General features: G+C 30.2%; 1 protein-coding gene and 1 long non-coding RNA gene across 3 annotated transcripts; one reads left to right on the top strand and one right to left on the bottom strand.

Moving 5' to 3' along the window:
- Nucleotides 1–2,797: 2,797 nt before the first annotated feature.
- On the top strand, nucleotides 2,798–9,994 carry LOC107996878 (U8-agatoxin-Ao1a). 2 transcript variants are annotated; one of them, XM_017055186.3, is made up of 3 exons: nucleotides 2,798–3,032; nucleotides 7,584–7,662; nucleotides 8,024–9,994. In XM_017055186.3, the coding sequence occupies exons 1-3, from the start codon at nucleotides 2,945–2,947 to the stop codon at nucleotides 8,157–8,159; spliced, it is 303 nt and encodes a 100-aa protein (XP_016910675.1). In that variant the 5' UTR covers nucleotides 2,798–2,944; the 3' UTR covers nucleotides 8,160–9,994. The 2 variants fall into 2 exon arrangements, with proteins under 2 accessions (XP_016910675.1, XP_016910674.1); XM_017055185.3 differs by having other exon boundaries at nucleotides 7,997–9,994.
- On the bottom strand, nucleotides 5,987–8,056 carry LOC133665722 (uncharacterized). The gene is made up of 2 exons (XR_009828971.1): nucleotides 7,918–8,056; nucleotides 5,987–7,108 (listed from the first exon to the last, which is right to left on the bottom strand). It is a non-coding gene; the product is annotated as an uncharacterized LOC133665722 (long non-coding RNA).
- Nucleotides 9,995–14,778: the final 4,784 nt, after the last annotated feature.

Here is a 14,778-nt window from a genome sequence, read left to right as displayed (position 1 = left end):
CGTTTAATGATTCTCCGATTTCTCGCGGTTCATTATGGAGAATGATATAACAAGAGATGAAGCATGGTACCCTTGTGTGCTATAAACGCCAATTAGGACATAACATCGAATTTCCCTGTTATAGGTGTGTCCTTGTTGATGCGATTCGCCTACGCATTCTTTCTTCTTGCCTCTCTTTTTTTTTCACTCCACTCCTCACTTAAGAGAGGTGAAAAAAATAGATATCCGCATTTTAATTTAGCATTTAACATTTCAATATCGATACAAGAAACTTACAAAAAGTTTCGTTGCTATTAATTTCTTATCTCATATTATAATGAAAAATATAATAATTTAAAAATTTTACGAATAATTCATTGTATATGAAAAATCATTAATTAAAATATTAAAATTATATATAATTATATATAATTCTTTTATATTAATATACTTTAAACTTCCAACCCTCTTGGTATCGACTACACACGTCTCCGAAGTCTTCTTAAAAGATAAGTGCGTATATATGTTCTTGTTCTCCTTTTCAGAATTCTGACAAAGAACAAGTTCGTCTTGTCCATTTTCAGAACATTTCTCGATATTGTTTTTGTAACCTAGTTAGAATTTCTATAGTGTAATTATTCATGATATAATTTTAGATTTAAAGATTTACAATTCAATTTTTTTCGCTTGAAAAATAAAAAACAAATATATTGTTTGTTAAACGAAGTTGAATATAGTTATTAAAAAATTTTAACTGGATAATTAATTATTCGTTTTCTTTATTAAATTCTACAATTATAATTCGATGATATTTACGATGAATTTTATTATAATTAATTTTATTATAACAGTATTGATTATATCAATATATCTGCATCATTAGATATTGATATTAATATCACTTTCATAATTATATCAATTATAATATTGAATGATAATACAAAAATGTCAAATACAATATTTTAATATAATTAAATTCTTTAATATAAAATAAATTTTATATTAAATTCTACATATTTTTATTGAATATATAACATATTATATATATAACATATATAAAATAAAATTGTAATATAAGAAATTAAATTAATTTTAAAAAACAGAAGAAATTTAAAATACACACTTCATAGGTCATGCGCAAAAATTTGCAAACGATGATCGGTAGATTTTTAATGTCAGACTGTACAAAACTTTTCTTCATCATTTTGTCCATATCATATTCAGTCGAAAAAATAAACGTGCTAAAAATATTCTTCGAATACGATTAAATGTAATTGATTTATATAATTTCGTTTAGCTATGATTCATTTATAAATCTATTATATCTATAAGTGGAACAAATGAAAAAACAATTTTTCATTGCTTTGGATATATATCTTTCAGGAGATATAAAATATCGTCTCTGACCCTTACTATTAACATTCATAATATCGTATTTTGTATAAAGAAAGATTAATGTTCCATAATAAGCAACTAATTTATTAAAAAGAACTGATGACCACAGTTTTCTAATTGATCTCATAGATTGAATAATATATTATCAGTATTGTGAAAGGAAGAAAAATATTCTAATTAAAAATAAACAGATATATTTATCTCGTGAATTAAGATATACACATATGAATACAAGTATGATAAATGACATTTAATTTATTTATTTTTCTATAAAATAAAATTACATGAATACAACCTACTAATAAACGACAATTGTGGCTATGACAAAGGATAAATTGAATTTTGGAACAATGGAAAATGAGATTTAAGGAAGATATTTTAACGATGCATGTAGTTCATAACTGGAGAATTATCCTAGTAAACGATTTTCTCTTCCAGAAAATGAATCCATAAATCCATAATTTTAACAATACAAAACAGTATCACTTGCTCCAAAATCGATTTAATCTTGGATTATATCACGCTGCAATTCGCGTTATACATTTTATTATAATATGTAATATACACAATGTACAATCCAAATTTTATACCATTGCACAAAGGAACTTGTACCATATACAAGACTTTTATTCAATTTCCTCTATTTTATTCTCTATAAAATCAAGATATTAAAAGCCTTTTTATCCTTGGTTTCATTATCTTCCTTTTTCAATTCTCTTGAATAAGGAATAACAAAAAAAAAAGATAAAAAAATATCAATCTTGAATCCGTTAAAACACTCGCCACATAGAACGTGGATGGCCATTCGGGACGTTTTTCCACATTCCATCTTTCACGTAATTCCCTCCACCCCTTCCTCAATCCTCTTCAGCATCTTTCAAATCTTTCACCCACGATCCACCTAAAGCATCTAAAAGCCTAATCCCCGAATTTATATTCATTCGGAATGGAATCATTGGGATAGTGCGGCGTAAGGATGAGTGAATGCAGAATAAGCGAGACGATTGAGAATAATCCGCGTGGCAAACGTGACGGAAACATAAATCGCATTACGAGCAATGCACGATAGGGCACACAGCGAGGGTACCAGTTGCTTCGCAACCAGTTGCTCGTGCCAAGGGTAGCGGACACCTTACCCTTTGCGTCGTCACAGAAAAAAATCAACCCCACTCCTCTTCAACCTCGAACCTTCGTCCTTCGGATATCCATCCTCCAGATGAATCGTAAACCAGGGTGAAAACTGTTGTCCAGACACCGCGAAACGAGGCTTGGAACCTCCAACCGAAGTTTTATCTGATCCTCTGTGAAGAGAGAAAGAGAGAGAGAAAGAGAGAGAGAGAGAAAGAGAGAGAGAAAGAGAGAGAGATCCTCGTGGGGGCGAGATCGCCACGCCTCCCGCGTCTATATAAGCTACCGGTCCGACGTGGAAACCTCACTTGCACCCCGGCAGCAGTCAGAAAAGGATACGATCCACGGGGACGAATCTCTAATCCGCTCGAATCGAGGAATCGGCCGATCCTTTGATTTTTTTTAACCGAGAAACGAAGAGAGAGAAAGAGAAGGAGAAGTCATGAAGTTTGGATTGTTCTGGTTGTTCTGCTTGTTGACGGTTGCCATCTTCACCGACAGAACCTTCGGAAGTCCCTACATCGATGATGGTGAGTGATTTTATCTCTTCTTCTTTAATTTTTTTTAGTTGTTGTTAGTTAATTATTGAGTTGATAAGAAAACGTTTGTCGATTTTTGATTTTCTGATATTAAGGAAACGAATTCGTTTTATGAAGATGATACTTTATGGTGAGAAAATATTGTGTTTTTGTCAGATAAAAATCAATCGTCAGATGAATTTAAGGATATATATTTTTAAAATATTTTTTCTATTTTTGAAATAAATATTGTAAGTGTCGTATGTGTTGGTAAATGTTGGTTTCGATCGATTTTAAGGTACAAAATTAACTTGAATCTGATAAACCATTTTAATCATGATTATGATTATTGATATTACATGCAATACATTGATATTATATACAAAATTTTTTAATATATTAAATACGAAATGAACTTGAACGTATGAATATATTGTAACAAATTGATTTATTTATATATTTAGAAAATTGACATAAGTTTTCTATCAACTCGATATTTGTGATCTAGTGAAAATTGTATGTTTGAATGAATGAATTAAAGTTTCGTAACTTTGGTGAAGATATAATGCAAAGATCATGGAAAATAGAAAAATAGGAATTTATTTGACAAAGATGATAATTAAAGATGACCTTTTAGAAATTTCATTTTAATTGAAGATTTTTTTAAATAAAAATTTTTCTCGAGTTTTAATAATGAAAGTACGAATGTTGTTTTTTTGAGGATTAAAAAATTCATTTATTTAATTAATTTTAATCAACATAACACGCTTTTCGATTGAAGTTTTAAATATAGCTTGGAAATTTCAAGATTTCTTTTTTTAGTTTTAATTAATTCAGTCACGCATAAGTGATAAATTGAAAACAAGAATAACACTATCTATATTTAAATTCACGTTTGACTTTTCATTCCTATTTATATTTTCCCATTTCGTATTCTAGTAACTAGTAAATGCATTAAAATACCATGTTTCAAAGTTATTGTATTATTGACATGTCTCAATCGCATTAGTTTGCTAATAATTATTTGTCATGCAAGTAAATAATAATTTTCATATTTACATGGATCAAACATTACAAGAAATTATAAAGAATAATTAGTTAAATAAATATAATATTTAATAAATTTTAATACTGTTCATTAACTCGAATTATTTTCTTCGAAGACAAACGTATGATGTGAATGTTAAATTCATTATAATAATTAATAGAAATCTCTTATCGCGTATATTAAAAAAAATATTTTGCATAAAAATCATATGGATTTAAATGTGAAAGAAAGAAAAGAATTCTACATTATAAATAATATTGCTTTATAGAAAATTCTTTCATTCTTTTTCGTTCGAGATATTAGATAATGTTTTTATAATTTCTATTTAATTTGCAAAAATATAAAAAATCTCAAATTTCATATGTTCAAGAAACAATTAATATAATCTTTTGATTTGTCGTGATAATCTACGTTTAAACCAGGAGAACTGTGCGGTCGAGGGTTGCAGCTAATGGTATAAATCCGTATATGAGCAGACATTTGGCAAACGAATGTATTGCGTTGGCACATTCGTAGCAACTGCTGCCACTCACAGATACATTTCTCTGAAGAGTTGATACATCGAGTTGGCAAATTTCATTATATCGAATCAACAATCAGTATTTTACGATACACGTTAACAATTTACGATTTTATTTTAAACTTTTTTTTCAAAGATAATTGTAGGACGTATATGTGCATGAATCATTGAAAATTTAAATTAATTAAAAAATTTGTATCGCAAAATTATACTTCGAAAATTATAAAATGATTAAATTTTTAATTTTAATTTTAACGAGCTTTTTTAATCTCCTCGAAGAAAAGAAAAGGTTTTAGAACCAGATAACATTTTACAATTAGAATTCCTCGGTATAAATGCGTTTTCAATGTATCAAACGCGTTAAGGATTATTAGTTGAAATCGAAAAGAAAATAAAATCAATGTCCACGGTTAGATTGAACTGAATCTACGTTTAATTAATGGCTTCCTCAGAATATATCATTATTTTGTGAATATTTTTTAGATTATATTGGGCATACTTTTGAAATATATGATGTGATATACATAATAAATTAATATTTAATGTAATTTAAAATTTTTAATTTCAATTTAAACTAATGAATATATCTACATTTTAATATTATATTTGGTACCAACCAAAGTTTCGTCAACATTTAATATTTTTAAATATTGTGTTCACAATATTTCACACAATAATAAAAAGGAATATAATTTAAACAAAAATTATTTTGCCTCCATTCTACTTGAAAAATAACAAAACGATTAATTTTAGAATAGATTATGCATTGTAAACTCAAAATCTATCAATATAAGAAGATCGACAAAATTTTTAAAAAATCTGTGTAGAATTTCGGAATTTGTGGTTGAAAATTTGCTCTGTGAAAATATTAAAACATTGACAATAACTTTGGAGAGCAACTTTGGAAGCAAGAAGGAGCGGGAAAAGCTGGTACGTTAAATTAATCCTAAAGGCTGTTGATGAGAATACCGAAGAAAATGAAGCAAGGGGAATAAATTGTTACTGCGTGTTCACTTTATACCGTACAATCTCTGCTTCCTCTGGAATTCCAAATTCCTCTAGAATTATTTCTGGCGAATTGATGAATTCCCCTTGGCGAATATACGTTTAATATCGTTGCTCTTTTCGCATTATATCTTGAACTGATTTTTCCTTTCAATTAAGAGCTTGGTAAATGAATTGGAATGTAGAGTATTTGTCAGACTTAAAAAGAAATGAAATTCAAATGGTTTTAACGATTGATTTGAAAAAAATTTGTGGAATTGAAAAAATTTTTTATGTGATAAATAAATAAATTTTAATTGATTACATAATACATATAATATCAATTCCAGAAGATAAATGAACAATATACAATTCATTATAATTTTAAAACTAAAATATTTATATCAATTGATATTTGCAGATCATCAAGTAAATATTTATTATATGTATATATATTTATATATAAACAAAATTATAAAATCAATATTATTTTGATAAAACGGGATGGTTTCGCCGTGGAAACTTACAATGATGTTTGGTACATAAATATCTGGTATTTGCAAAAGGGATTGAAATTGTAAAGTTGTATTTAAAGATTAACTATAATGATGGATTAAGGATTTATGCCTTTATGGGAAAGTTTGTTTGAATATAGAATTAGAGCTAACGAAAATCTTCCACTTCAATTAATTAAAATTTGAATATATTAGAATATTTACATTTACTATGATAACATTAAATAAATTAAACCATATTTACCATATTTATGAATCCAATTTTTGTATCTCTGATATATGTAATTAACTTCCATAATTGACTTTCATGCATTTCATTATTTCATTATTTAATCCTCAATACAAATAATTCATTGTTCTTTATATGCGATTCGCGATAATATTCCCTACTTAAAATTCATCATTTGTTCTCCTTTTCATCCTTTCCAACAAATTATTCAAAACGGCGATTCATATAAAAGCAAATTCATATAAATTCCTGAATGAATGAATGAACGAATCGTCAAATGCTCGTGATTCAGGGAATGCAAGATGCTTATAATCCTCTTTATATTCTCACGGAAGTGCAAGATAGTTCCGTGTTGCATATTGTTATTCGTGTAGAAAGCTTCATATTTCAAGCGGACGAATTTATATGGAAATATCAACGTGGAAACATACATAGGCGACAATGCCGACTAAATATAACGTTTGTAAGGGTTCTCGCTCGTATGCTTCTTCTATTTTTATTCCCTGCCATCTTCTCAATCTACCCTTTTATGAACTTTGTCGTAATGGACGCGTTTGATCGATCTGGCTACGCGATACTTTCTTTAGTTGAAAGAACGATTCCACGAACGAAAGACCGTTCGAGAGTTCTGAAAACAATCGTGAATATTTTATTCCTTCTCATTTCATCGTGGATATTGATAACCGAGTTGCTGCATAAAACATGCAGTCTTCCAGACGAAGTCTCGTTTTACTTGTTTTTAAATCACGTGACACGTTTATTAATTCTTCTCGTTTCTGCGTTATTTTTATTCTGAAACATTTAATTTATTTATTATTCTCTTAATGGATTTAAGAATATTCTTACAAGTAATTACAAGTCTTTCGTTCTAAAGTGCTCGGTCGTTGAGCCATTTTTCATCGTGAATATAAATTTGATTGAAATTGTTCAGAAAAAGCAAGATAATTGGGGGAAAAAAGATTGAGAATAAGAAAGTTAATTTGAAAAATGTTATATTTATTACTACAAGAAATAAATAACAAAAATTAAACAAATTATACATAATGATGCTAATCATGTAAGAAATATATCGTTATAAATATGTTTTTCTTTAAGATTCTTACGTGTGATTATTCTCATAACGAAAAAATATTACATTGAAAGAAAGCTTAAGGTTTTATCGAGGTCATGAATTTTACACGTTTCATATTTCTAATTTTTCATGGTTACTTTTTTATAATAATAATTTAATTGCCGTATTAAAAAAATATATTAATGTGTGTTACAGAGGAAGATTCGCTGCAGATTGCAGATTCAGATTATACAGACAATGCATTAGAGAATCTAATGAGAGCGGCTCAACAAAAGTGAGTATTTATTCTATTAATATATCACGTTTATCCTTCCTGATCCCTTTTTAAATCTTGTTTTTAATATTTTTATATTTTTATTACGTAGAATTGCATGTTTTATGATTATTGAATTAAACTTTTTGCAATTCGATAAAAACTTAAAAAAAGGAAAGATATTTTAAATTCTTTTTCGCGAATATAAAATTCGAAATGTAAATCATAAATCTAGGAGAAAAAGAATTGCAAAATGTATCGAGTTAATATATTTACTTTTATTTTTCTCCTTCTCCCATCTCGATGTCTCGATGTCTCTGCAAGGTATTATTCTGAAACCCCTAATCTCGAGTAGACGTACCTCGTTGATATATCTGTTTAGGCGGGCCTGCATACCACGGAGCGGAAACTGCGACCACCGGCCGAAAGATTGCTGTTACAGCTCCAGTTGCAGATGCAATTTGTGGGGGTCAAATTGCCGGTGCCAACGAATGGGTCTCTTCCAGAAATGGGGTTAAAAACGATCTCACAAATCCCCTCTTTCTTTCTCGGCAGAAACGTTCCTCCTTTTTAGCACGCCACGCGACTACGATTTCGTATAATTGTCAAGATTTCGTTTCGTCCCTCGGAGATATCTCATTTCTTTTCTTTTCTTTCTTCTTCTTCCTCTTTTTCTTCTTCTTTCCCCATCATCTTGCGAATACTCGAATTGCGTAAGCGTTTTTTGCGTACGAATTTTTTACCATCGTCCGCTGTCCCACGGTCTAAAATTTTATGCGCACGCCACGTGATCTAGATTTAGGATAAAATTTTTATTTGCGATGCGTGAAAATAGCAAAACTAGAGAAGATAGAGCTTTCGAATGTATGCGTTGCGGGTGAGGGTGAGTTTTTACGGTGTCTTCCCTACGGTTCCTTCTCTTTCTTTATTAGTCAGTCGATCATGATACGATCTTTTTTTTTTTTTATGTATTTTTCTATTTTTTTGTACATCTCGTATCTACCTCCTACGTATGTATAATACTCGAGATAATGAATTTTATCTAACGTTTATTTATTTATTTTTTCTTCCGTTTTATTAATCACACTTGACTTATCATTATTACGCTTATCTTGTAGATTAAGTTTTATTATTTTTGTATTTATTAATTTTATTTATTTATTTATTTTTCTATTTTGTATTTATTAATCTGTATTTTTCTTTTTTTTATTTCTACGAATTGAAACCTTACTTACTTCGAGGCCTTGCGCAATTTATTATTAGCCAAAATGATCGAACGAAAACCCCAAACGAAAAAACGAAGCGTAATAGAACGAACGAATGAAGATTGGACTGAGAATTTACTTATCTTCCTCGATGTTCATTTTATTCTCCGCAAGAGACGTGGAGTGAAACGTGGATACAGAATAAAATTACAAAGGAATACAAAGCGGTCCATACATTTTAAGAATTATATTCCGCTGTAACACGATGATAATAAATACGAACGAACGGTGTAACGGATAAATTGTGAATCCCTTGAGAGAAGAAGAAATGTCTAAGCGCAAAGAGATCGCTATACATATATATATATACGTAAAAAGAATTTTTGAAAATTAAAATTCCAATGGTCTTAACTTGATCCGACGTTTATTTTTTTTTCGAGGCGAAATTTCATTCAATCGTGATTCAAAACGGTGCAAAACAGAACAAACTTTCCTACGTTTACTTCGAGATCTTTCTGTTACTCGCAAGAGAGACACACTTGTCGCATAATCGAGAATCGCGTCCGCATTATTTTGATATAATTAAACACCAATGATATAAAAATTGTATAAAACTAGCGTTAGCTTAGAAGGGGCGGACGAAGTTAATAAGGACTAAATTTTTTGATCAGGCTCGATTCTGTGCTACTTAATAAAAAAGGCTGTCATCCTCTTCGATGGGATGATGATAAAATTGGGAAGAAATCGATGAATTCTTAACTCGATAGCAAAATTTTTATAGGTATAGATAGTGTATACCGATCTCTGATCGGTATTTTTGCTCTAGTCAGTTTTATCGATCGAATGTTCTTTTTTGTTCATCGTTCGTCGAGGATGATCACAGCCGATTAGAATAATCGAACGAAAATATATATATATATATATTTAAAATTAAAAAATTATGATTCCTGAAAAATTAGAGAGAATCGCGGTTTACAGATACGATAGATAAATATCTCTCCTATTCAAATTTTAAACTTACTTCTATGTATATTATAATTATAAATGAAACAATACAATAATGAATGTTATCGTGTCGTATCATCGAAGGTGGATATACATGTATCGATATATTATATGGAAATATAATATATATATTATATATGTAATGGCAAAATAATTTTCTCTCTCCTGAATTCCTGTTTACGTGCTCAAGAGGTACACAATTTATTCATTTGTTTATTTTAATAAAATTATATATACATATATATTTACGAAAAATATACTCTCTATCACACAACAAAAGTTTTTCGTTTCGAAGGAATATATAGAGTGTAGAAATATTTTAATGGAAAAATAAACTTCTTAAATTCTAAAACGTGGGGAAAAATTTCTCACAAAAGGAAGAAACTAACAAGTTCAAAATTCTTTATACCACACTTTAAAAAGTATAATCCTCTCTTTACTCGTAACTTTTCATCCTTTATATATCGTATACACATTGAACGACATAAGAGATAATTGATTGAAGAAGAAAAAAAAAAGAAAGAAATATTCCACTTTCCATGCAACATCTCCTGTTACCATCGCAAAATTAAAAACTTTCTAAAAAATGAACGAGCAACAAAGTGAGCACAAATGTGAAACAACACTGTCAAAGTTGATAAAAGTTCTTATTAGCCAAGAATCGTGACGGAAAGGCGCGATGCAGGAGCCAGGCAATTCGTAGAAGGTATCGGCGTGAAAGGACACGGAGGAGTTGACCAACAGAGACCGGTCACGAGTCTTAAAACTCGGCCAGAACGAGAGGTTGCCTGAAATCTGCCACGACAGTTGCATGGTGCATTACCGGATCGAGTGGGTCGAGTAACTGGATCGTGACGATACGTTTGACTTCTATCCCGATGTACTTGCGAGATATCCTTGTTGCGCGTCCTCGAAAACTCGAGGAAGTCGTGGAGTTCGCGATCGAACCGGGACGAATCCCAGATCTTCCTTCCTTTTTCTCTCCTTCTCGAGGCTCGAGCGGTAGGGAAAGGTTAAACGAGTTAACCTCGAGGAACCACGATGACCCACGCTCCATCTCCTCCGCTTCACATAGTAAATAATCTCTCCTCGTGGTATAATGAAACGCCTCGATACCGTGAATATTTTTCCGCGAGGATTTTTTTTTTTTGGATGGAACGAGTTTCAAGAAGATTCTCACCGAGGAAATAAAGATGTTCTTAGGACACGAGAAATTAATTTTCATTCATTCAATGGAACGAAAAGAGGAGGAAATTAAGAATTTCTGATTGTGGCATTGATTGTGGATTGATATCTTCTTTGGGAAATTTTATTTAAATTTGTTTTTCTTTTTTTTTTCAGAGATGTAAATATATTAAATGTACTATTGAATTTATTGGAAATTTGTAAGATATTTCGATAAAGGAAAATTCTTGATTTTGATGCAAATGTTTTTTGATGATTGTATTCACATCTGACAATATCGAACGTTATTTCATTTGTCCGATTAAAGTGTGTCGAACGTATTATCAATATTGATTTGAGAATGTTTATGAATTCAGAGTGTAAATTTTTCTAATTAATTTAAAGTGATATACTTAGAATTAATGGGTGAAAACGAGGATCACCTGAATATTTGTGCAACCAATTACGTAATTGATGGATACTTTTGACGGGGCATGTCACACTTTTCGTCACGCACGTGTCAACGTTTTATTGGACTTGGGTCAATTGGTTTTCCAGGTCGTGTCGTCTCTTCTAATTGTACCGACTAGTATTAATCTAGTTAAGGAAAAACAGAATATTGTCCAGAGTTACGAAATCCTGATAACTTCTTTATTTACGTCTCGAGTGTATTATAATCAAATTTCAATTTCATACGAAACAAATGAGAAAGTAAATGTGCATTTATTTTGATTAAATAAATAAAATGAATCATCTATATTGCCATGTGTCTCGTTTGATTAATGATGTCATTTAGTGCGTAGTACATCCAGTGTTTCATGGACGCACATTGGAAAATAACTATAATGAATAATATAAAATCGTAAATTATAAATTAATATTGAAAAGTTATTTTTATTATTAAAAAATAAAAAAAAAGAAGGTTAAAAGAAAGAATTTATATAGATAAAAAATTTGTAATTTGGAAGAAAAGAAAAGTATTTCTTGGTCCATTGCAAAATGTTCTCCAGTGAAAGCGAGGTCAGAATCACTGCCACGAAGTTCGATGACATCGACACAACAAGGAACCACAATCTATGGATCACGTTTTCCACGTCGATCGAGTTCAACGAACCATAGTTCGATTTCCTATCTTTTTTTGATGTTTCAAAGTAGTGAAAGGTCAAAGGTTTCTCTTATATTATAGTTAAGCTAAGATAAAGGAATAATAACTTACATACATTCCTTTTTCCTTTTATATAAAAATAATTTATGATTATTCCAACAATAAGAATTTATGCATGTATAATAGTAAATTTCGAACAAAAAGAATGAAATTCAAAAGAATATTATAATTCTTCGGTAATGAAAATTAAACGGATCTTTTATATCTTCTATTTTCCAATACAGTTTCAAAAACATTTTAATGAGAAAAATTTCAATTAAAAATTGAATAGTGATACTAAAAAAAAAACTAAATAAAGATATTGCCATTCCTACTTTTATCGTAAATGGTTCAAACTAACAAGAAAATATAGCCAACCTTGACATCGACATCGCATATTTATCGATCAATACGTGATATCAATTCTGTCTATAAACTCATGAAACTATCTGTTTAAAATGATTAAAACGTGAAAGCGTGAGCTAATTATTTCAAAGAAGAATTTTCAATAATACAATGTAACGATAAAACTTTTCAAATCAAAACTTGACCATACTTTATCACAAGCACTTTAATTACATTCCTTTGTGCCCATTGGTATTTCCCTTTAATTCGCATGGATTATAATTCTTCGTGTTTCGAATTCGTTGATCCGATAAGAAATCAAAGTGGTTTATGCCCTCATATTATTATTATAACATTCCTCGTTGTTACGACTTTTGTATCTTGCCGGATCTTTAATTTCCTCGAAATTTGCCTCGAGATTATAGCATGCCCGCCTCAACCTCCAACCGTCGAAAAGCTAACTAGAAGTACGAGGAGAAGTTATGTGTATATATCCTGGAAAACAGGAAGGTCGTAGTTTCAGTGTAATTCCAATGAATACGATCGCAGGAAGTTCTAATGGAATAGTAATGGAATATGGTTAACTAATTTCTTTTTTCTATCCTCGTTTCTTTTATTAGATAAAAAAGATAATTGCCCGAGAACAAGATATATTTTCATATCTTGATCCGTGGAATGTACGAAGAGTTAAAATATTTACAATCCTCCGCATGATTGATGTAATTACGTCCAGTAATATATACATCTAATTATACATGGAATAGATAGGCAAATAAAAACTCTGATAAAGTGAATATATCTGGCAAAAATAAGTTACAAGTTTAATAAGCTGGAGGAGGATATTAAAAACGAGATATAAAAGAATACGATCAATCTTCAGTCAACTTCTTGGATATTGATTTGAAAAGAAATTTGTTATGGATCTAATTTGTCAAATGTGTACAAAAATTTCATCTGATTATAATAACAGGAAAATTATTTCTCGAATCGATAGAATCTTTTAAATATTCTTTTCTAATTTTGCATTTCGAACTTGACATTTCGATGCGAGTCGAAATAGTTTGAATTATGTTATTGTTGAAACAATTTCCAAGTTTCACCAAAGTTTCAGAACGAATCGTTCCAACAGAAGTGCAATAATCAAGATAATTGTTCATAACAATGCAATTTCCTTGCAAAATCCGTTCACTGGATTCCTTTCATCACGTGTAGTAGCAACGATTATCACGAATATCAGGAATTTGTCTTTATTATACCTTTGTTCCATCGATCCCTTCCCTTCTCTGGAACACGTGCCACGGGATCGATAGTTGATTCGCTTTTGAACGAGCGTTCGTAAAAGTCCGTCAAGTTCGATAAATCAACCTTGAACGCTTGAAATTCTGGAATAGAGCTTCCACGTAACACCCCCTGGATACCAGGCCACGGTTTCACCCTCCACGCTTGCGTAAGATTATTATGAGAGGGTGGATCAAGCAACCTTGAAGAAACTCGGTTACCTCGATCTATTCGGTTGCCTCTTCGAGAAAAGTGTGACAAAGCATTTTGTATTCTGCCCTCATCTCGTTTTTTTTTTCAATGAGAAATATAAATTCTTCTTTCGTCAAGATAACTTTGAAAATGGAAAATGTTTTTGATATAGATTGCAGATTGAAGCAGATTCAACAAAAGGGATAGTTGATAGATAAGATTAAAGTGGAAATTAGAAAGAAGCATGTAAACTTATAAATTACTAATTGAAACGTTACTGTATCTTGAGTTAAATTAAATAATAGCACGCTATAAGCATTTGCTTGTAAATCTATAATTGAACTACAATGTTCAAAGAAAGAAATTTCGAATAAATTCGAGATATGTTAAATATCATATGCTCGAGAAAGCATGTAAGATCGTTATAACACATAAAGGCAATAATTATCGTGACGAATTATGGGTTTAATGAAAAAACATTTTATGTTAATTAAATGCAGGAAGGAGAAAATCGAGCAAGAATCTAGGTAAAAGTTTCTGTTTGAATAGGTGACGAGGACACGAAACTTGTTCGATTCTTCTTCGTCCATGAATCGAGTGAATGTGAAATGTACGCGGGGATACGAGAGATAATACAAAATTGTATAATCTTACGAAAGAAGAGAAAGTTAGATCTTGAATAAATACAAAATCATTGTGGATATTTAATATCTTCCATAATTTATTACACGAATGTTTCGTTGCTATTAATGGGAAAGATAAAAGAAATGAATTATTCTTGAATAATCCAAAAATTATGATTAT

The sequence above is a fragment of the Apis cerana genome, linkage group LG2, assembly GCF_029169275.1.
Source record: "Apis cerana isolate GH-2021 linkage group LG2, AcerK_1.0, whole genome shotgun sequence".
NCBI classification, from domain to species: Eukaryota; Metazoa; Arthropoda; class Insecta; order Hymenoptera; family Apidae; genus Apis; species Apis cerana.
Note: the sequence above shows the minus strand (reverse complement) of the source record. Positions and strands in the feature narration are given on the sequence as shown.

Coding starts and splice junctions, on each gene's coding strand:
- LOC107996878 (XM_017055185.3), top strand. CDS start 2,945: ATGAAGTTTGGATTGTTCTGGTTGTTCTGCTTGTTGACGGTTGCCATC. Junction 3,033..7,583: donor AAGTCCCTACATCGATGATG/GTGAGTGATTTT, acceptor TGTGTGTTACAG/AGGAAGATTCGCTGCAGATT. Junction 7,663..7,996: donor ATGAGAGCGGCTCAACAAAA/GTGAGTATTTAT, acceptor AATCTCGAGTAG/ACGTACCTCGTTGATATATC.